A 7,500-nucleotide genomic window follows, 5' to 3' on the forward strand; every position below is an offset into this window, starting at 1 on the left:
CATTACACACTGATTCCATCGTCTAAGAACAATAAAAATGCTTTTTTTTTTAAAAACTCAAACTTCTGTTTAATTTTGCTTCTCGTTGTTATTTGTTACTGTCTGCATATTGTTTTTAGCTGTTTATCGTGTGTGTTTTATGATTGACAGCTGTCAGTGAGATGAGCGCGTGACAGCGACCGCAGTGAGATCACACACACACACACACACACACACACACACACACATGTTTGTTTTTGTGAAATGTGAGGACATTCCATAGGCGTAATGGTTTTTATACCGTACAAACCGTATTTTCTATCCCCTTACACTGACCCTAAACCTACCCATCACACACACACACACACACACACACACACACACACACACACACACACACACACACACACACACACACACACACACACACACACACACACACACACTGCCCCTAAACCTACCCATCGCACACACACAGACACACACACACACACTGCCCCTAAACCTACCCATCACACACACACACACACACACTGCCCCTGCCCCTAAACCTACCCATCACACACACACACACACACACACACACACACACACACACACACACACACACACACACACACACACACTGCCCCTAAACCTACCCATCGCACACACACACACACACACACACTGCCCCTAAACCTACCCATCACACACACACACACACACACACACACACACACACACACACACACACACACACACACACACACACACACACACACACACACACACACACACACACACACACTGCCCCTAAACCTACCAATCACACACACACACACACACACACACACACACACACACACACACACACACACACACACACACACACACACACACACACACACACACACACACACACACACACACACACACACACACACACACACACTCTGCCCCTACCCATTACAGGAGTTCACTTACTGTGAAAAAAACTCATTCTGTGTGATTTATAAGCATTTTGAAAAGTGAGGACATGGGGAACGTCCTCATATTTCACCCTCTTTTTGTAATACCCATGTCATTATACACATTTGTGTCCTGATATTTCACAAAAACATGCCCACACACACACACAAACAGGTGAAACCTTTACAAAAAAGATTTAAATTCACAATCACTACAGAAATATTTGTTATAAATTCAATTAATGTTCAATTATTATACAAATCCCTGATATTTCTTGGTTTTCCATGCCTATATATTTATATTGAATATGTAATTAGAAGCTAGTAATATATGTACTCACACACACTCACTCAGACACACACACTCACTCTCTCACACACACACACCAACTCTCTCTCTCTCACACACACACTTACAGACACACACATTCAATCACAGACTCACTTTCTCACACACACTCTCTCTAACACAAACTCACACACAAACACACACACACACACACACACACACACACACACACACACACACACACACACACACACACACACACACACACACACACACACACACACACACTCACTCACTCACACACACACACACACACTGCCCCTGCCCCTAAACCTAGCCCTCACAGGAGACTGTGCAGTTCACTTTCTGTGAAAAAAAACTTGTTCTGTGTGATTTATAAGCATTTTGAAAAGTGAGGACATGGGGAACGTCCTCATATTTCACCCTCTTTTTTGTAATACTTGTGTCATTATACACATTTGTGTCCTGATATTTCACAAAAACATGCCCACACACACACACACACACACACACACACACACACACACACACACACACACAGTGTTGTGTAAGTAATTACAGCTTGATATGCTCAGTGATACTATAATGTATAGATCAGAGATTCACGCATTCAGAAACACTTTCGAAACATATTTCCTGGTGAACTAGAAAGTTGAATAAAGTGGCATGCGCACGCGCTCGTTGACGTCATCACGCAGCGCCTGTCAAACCCCGGCAGCAGACGGTAATGTAACCGGTCCCGCAGTGATTTATTTTTATCCGAGCGGGACCGCAGCTTTAGCGAAACACCGACGGTCCGATGAAGACGCGCGCGTGCGTTCCGCCGCTGCTTCTGCTGTTTGCGCTGCACGCGAGTTTCTGTCACGAGGACATAAAACTGCACGAAGACGACGAGACGTCATCCGAAGACGTGAAGTCCAGGACGCCCGAGGGAGACGTGCGGGTCCAGGTGTCGGGTCGAGCGCTGGTTCCGGGGGTCCGGGCTCAGGACTGGGTCTCAGCCGCTCGGGTTCTGCTGGACGGAGACACACACGTGGGCTTCATCAGGTGCGGGAATGACGTCAACGCAAACATGAACACGTGATGAAACCATGCTTCATGAATATGACAAGATTGCACTTCCATTCACAGCTAACCAGAATCTTTCTGTTGGTTAAAGGTGCAGTGTGTAATATTTAAGAGGATCTATTGACAGAAACACAATAACTGTGTTCTCAGTGGTGTATTAAGAGCGTTGTGTGTTTATGATCTTAGAATGAGCCGTTTCTCTATACACACACCGCGGGTCCCTTACAGTGAAGACGCCATTTTGTGACGCCATATTTCTACAGTAGCCCTAAAGGGACAAACTTCTCCACAGGGCGCTAGCTACTCTCTGCTGTCTCAGACAAACACATGTTTGTCCTGTGTGGGCCACCGTAGCTTCTCAGCGGTGGACGGGTGCAATTCACAACCTCACCACTAGATGCCACTAAAATATACACACTGCACCTTTAACCAGGAAAGTTTTCTTTATGTAAATAGAACATTCACTGTAGGTTTGAATAGGGCTGTACGATTAATCGAAAAATAACCGAAACCGACATTCAGAACCTCTAACCGACGTATTTTTCCCATGTGGGTTATTTCGGTTTTCACGTGACTCCGCCCTGTCAATCACATCAAGTGCAGTTTGCAGACACACACACAGATGCAGGAGCAGTTATCTGTGTTTATAGATGCCCACAATCACTATAGTAACTGCATGTTTTACACAGTTTATACAGGTCAGTTAATCGCCGTTCTTATAGCCTACGCGCTGACACACACACACACACACAGAGACGGCGCGCGCAAGCCCTGAAGCCGCTTTCACTTTCGTGCTCATAAAGTTCGTCAAGTAAATGCGTTTAAAGGCTTGCCAGTTTCAACATTTAAAGCGATTGTTAACTATTCAAAAACAACAATATGGAAAACTTCTCCGTTCAGTGCTCAGCTTTTTTCAGTGACTCAGAGCCGTGTCGCGTCTCTGATAACGCGCGCGCCCTGAAGGCAGATCTTTCACCTGCATCATCACAAAGCTTGTCATTTGTATGTGGTTTAAGCCCTGCCAGTTTGAACATTAAAGCGAGTTTCGACCATCAGATGTGTGTTATGTTGAACTAATGCCTGATTTATTTTGACAAACGAACACTCAGACAGAAGCTGTGACTAAAGTAAAGTCACTAAAGGAGCTCAGAAACTCAACCGTTATAGTCATACATTTTAACACCTTTGCAGTAAGTACAAACCACAGCTTCATAATGAATAGAGACAGTATGAGTAATTCACACACACAATCACTCTCTCATTAATGCATTCAGATAAATGTAATGTAGGCCTATGTGTTAATTTATCTGTATCTGATGTACAACAAACAGAAATCTGCTCCATAGACAATAACTGCTGAAAGTCAACCGTTTCCTTCAAGAACTTTAAAATCACAAAGAAATGCACTTTCATTAGAAAAAAAAAATCCACCTTTAATAGTAGAAAATATTTACAGTACAAACCTTATCAGTGAACTTACTCAAAAACCTTATGAGGGCAGAAAAAGAAAAAAAAAGAAGCTAAATAATCGTTCATTAATCGTAATCGAGGTCAAATGTTCAATTAATCTAGGTTTTTATTTTTGGTCAAATCGTTACAGCCCTAGGTTTGAAGAACGTTCCCCTAACATTACCAGAACATTCAAGAGTAACACTCAGAGAACACTCAAGAGTAACGCTCAGAGAACACTCAGAGTAACACTCAGAGAACACTCAAGAGTAACGCTCAGAGAACACTCAAGAGTAACACTCAGAGAACACTCAAGAGTAACGCTCAGAGAACACTCAAGAGTAACGCTCAGAGAACACTCAAGAGTAACACTCAGAGAACACTCAAGAGTAACACTCAGAGAACACTCAAGAGTAACACTCAGAGAACACTCAAGAGTAACACTCAGAGAACACTCAAGAGTAACGCTCAGAGAACACTCAAGAGTAACACTCAGAGAACACTCAAGAGTAACACTCAGAGAACACTCAAGAGTAACGCTCAGAGAACACTCAAGAGTAACACTCAGAGAACACTCAAGAGTAACACTCAGAGAACACTCAAGAGTAACGCTCAGAGAACACTCAAGAGTAACACTCAGAGAACACTCAAGAGTAACACTCAAGAGTAACACTCAGAGAACACTCAAGAGTAACACTCAAGAGTAACACTCAGAACACTCAAGAGTAACACTCAGAGAACACTCAAGAGTAACGCTCAGAGAACACTCAAGAGTAACGCTCAGAGAACACTCAAGAGTAACACTCAAGAGTAACACTCAGAGAACACTCAAGAGTAACACTCAGAGAACACTCAAGAGTAACACTCAGAGAACACTCAAGAGTAACGCTCAGAGAACACTCAAGAGTAACGCTCAGAGAACACTCAAGAGTAACGCTCAGAGAACACTCAAGAGTAACGCTCAGAGAACACTCAAGAGTAACGCTCAGAGAACACTCAAGAGTAACACTCAGAGAACACTCAAGAGTAACACTCAGAGAACACTCAAGAGTAACGCTCAGAGAACACTCAAGAGTAACGCTCAGAGAACACTCAAGAGTAACGCTCAGAGAACACTCAAGAGTAACGCTCAGAGAACACTCAAGAGTAACGCTCAGAGAACACTCAAGAGTAACACTCAGAGAACACTCAAGAGTAACACTCAGAGAACACTCAAGAGTAACACTCAGAGAACACTCAAGAGTAACACTCAGAGAACAATCAAGAGTAACGCTCAGAGAACACTCAAGAGTAACGCTCAGAGAACACTCAAGAGTAACGCTCAGAGAACACTCAAGAGTAACGCTCAGAGAACACTCAAGAGTAACACTCAGAGAACACTCAAGAGTAACACTCAGAGAACACTCAAGAGTAACACTCAGAGAACACTCAGAGTAACACTCAGAGAACACTCAAGAGTAACGCTCAGAGAACACTCAAGAGTAACGCTCAGAGAACACTCAAGAGTAACGCTCAGAGAACACTCAAGAGTAACGCTCAGAGAACACTCAAGAGTAACACTCAGAGAACATTCAAGAGTAACGCTCAGAGAACACTCAAGAGTAACGCTGAGAGAACACTCAAGAGTAACGCTCAGAGAACTAAGAGTAACGCTCAGAGAACACTCAAGAGTAACGCTCAGAGAACACTCAAGAGTAACGCTCAGAGAACACTCAAGAGTAACGCTCAGAGAACACACTCAAGAGTAACGCTCAGAGAACACTCAAGAGTAACGCTCAGAGAGAACAGCTCAGAGAATAGAGTAACGCTCAGAGAACACTCAAGAGTAACACTCAGAGAACAATCAAGAGTAACGCTCAGAGAACACTCAAGAGTAACGCTCAGAGAACACTCAAGAGTAACGCTCAGAGAACACTCAAGAGTAACGCTCAGAGAACACTCAAGAGTAACACTCAGAGACACAAGTAAGCTCAGAGAACACTCAAGAGTAACGCTCAGAGAACACTCAAGAGTAACGCTCAGAGACACTCAAGAGTAACGCTCAGAGAACACTCAAGAGTAACGCTCAGAGAACACTCAAGAGTAACGCTCAGAGAACACTCAAGAGTAACGCTCAGAGAACACTCAAGAGTAACGCTCAGAGAACACTCAAGAGTAACGCTCAGAGAACACTCAAGAGTAACGCTCAGAGAACACTCAAGAGTAACGCTCAGAGAACACTCAAGAGTAACGCTCAGAGAACACTCAAGAGCTCAGAGAACACTCAAGGTAAGCTCGAGAGTAACAGCTCAAGAGTAACGCTAGAGAACTCAAGAGTAACACTCAGAGAACACTCAAGAGTAACAGCTCAGAGAACACTCAAGAGTAACGCTCAGAGAACACTCAAGAGTAACGCTCAGAGAACACTCAAGAGTAACGCTCAGAGAACACTCAAGAGTAACGCTCAGAGAACACTCAAGAGTAACGCTCAGAGAACACTCAAGAGTAACAGCTCAGAGAAACACTCAAGAGTAACGCTCAGAGAACACTCAAGAGTAACGCTCAGAGAACACTCAAGAGTAACGCTCAGAGAACACTCAAGAGTAACGCTCAGAGAACACTCAAGAGTAACGCTCAGAGAACACTCAAGAGTAACGCTCAGAGAACACTCAAGAGTAACACTCAGAGAACACTCAGAGTAACACTCAGAGAACAACAAGAGTAAGCTAGAGAACACTCAAGAGTAACGCTCAGAGAACACTCAAGAGTAACAGACTCAGAGAACACTCAAGAGTAACACTCAGAGAACACTCAAGATGTACACTCAGAGAACACTCAAGAGTAACACTCAGAGAACACTCAAGAGTAACGCTCAGAGAACACTCAAGAGTAACGCTCAGAGATCACTCAAGAGTAACGCTCAGAGAACACTCAAGAGTAACGCTCAGAGAACACTCAAGAGTAACGCTCAGAGAACACTCAAGAGTAACGCTCAGAGAACACTCAAGAGTAACGCTCAGAGAACACTCAAGAGTAACGCTCAGAGAACACTCAAGAGTAACGCTCAGAGAACACTCAAGAGTAACGCTCAGAGAACACTCAAGAGTAACGCTCAGAGAACACTCAAGAGTAACGCTCAGAGAACACTCAAGAGTAACGCTCAGAGAACACTCAAGAGTAACGCTCAGAGAACACTCAAGAGTAACGACTCAGAGAACACTCAAGAGTAACGCTCAGAGAACACTCAAGAGTAACGCTCAGAGAACACTCAAGAGTAACGCTCAGAGAACACTCAAGAGTAACGCTCAGAGAACACTCAAGAGTAACGCTCAGAGAACACTCAAGAGTAACGCTCAGAGAACACTCAAGAGTAACACTCAGAGAACACTCAAGAGTAACACTCAGAGAACACTCAAGAGTAACGCTCAGACTCCAAGAGTAACGCTCAGAGAACCTCAAGAGTAACGCTCAGAGACACTCAAGAGTAACGCTCAGAGATCACTCAAGAGTAACGCTCAGAGAACACTCAAGAGTACGCTCAGAGAACACTCAAGAGTAACGCTCAGAGAACACTCAAGAGTAACGCTCAGAGAACACTCAAGAGTAACGCTCAGAGAACACTCAAGAGTAACGCTCAGAGAACACTCAAGAGTAACGCTCAGAGAACACTCAAGAGTAACGCTCAGAGAACCACTCAAGAGTAACGCTCAGAGAACACTCAAGAGTAACGCTCAGAGAACACTCAAGAGTAACACTCAGAGAACA

At 43.9% G+C, this 7,500-nt stretch overlaps 1 protein-coding gene across 1 annotated transcript in view; it reads left to right on the forward strand.

Moving 5' to 3' along the window:
* Positions 1 to 1,928: 1,928 nt before the first annotated feature.
* Positions 1,929 to 7,500, forward strand: part of emc7a (ER membrane protein complex subunit 7a) — a 10,648-nt gene continuing 5,076 nt past the window's right edge. The window contains exon 1 of the mRNA XM_079832977.1: positions 1,929 to 2,286. Coding sequence (XP_079689103.1) covers positions 2,039 to 2,286 — 248 coding nt within the window. The 5' untranslated portion in view covers positions 1,929 to 2,038. The remainder of the gene's footprint in view (positions 2,287 to 7,500) is intronic.

This window comes from Gobio gobio, assembly GCF_949357685.1.
Source record: "Gobio gobio genome assembly, chromosome: 13".
Taxonomy (NCBI): domain Eukaryota; kingdom Metazoa; phylum Chordata; class Actinopteri; order Cypriniformes; family Gobionidae; genus Gobio; species Gobio gobio.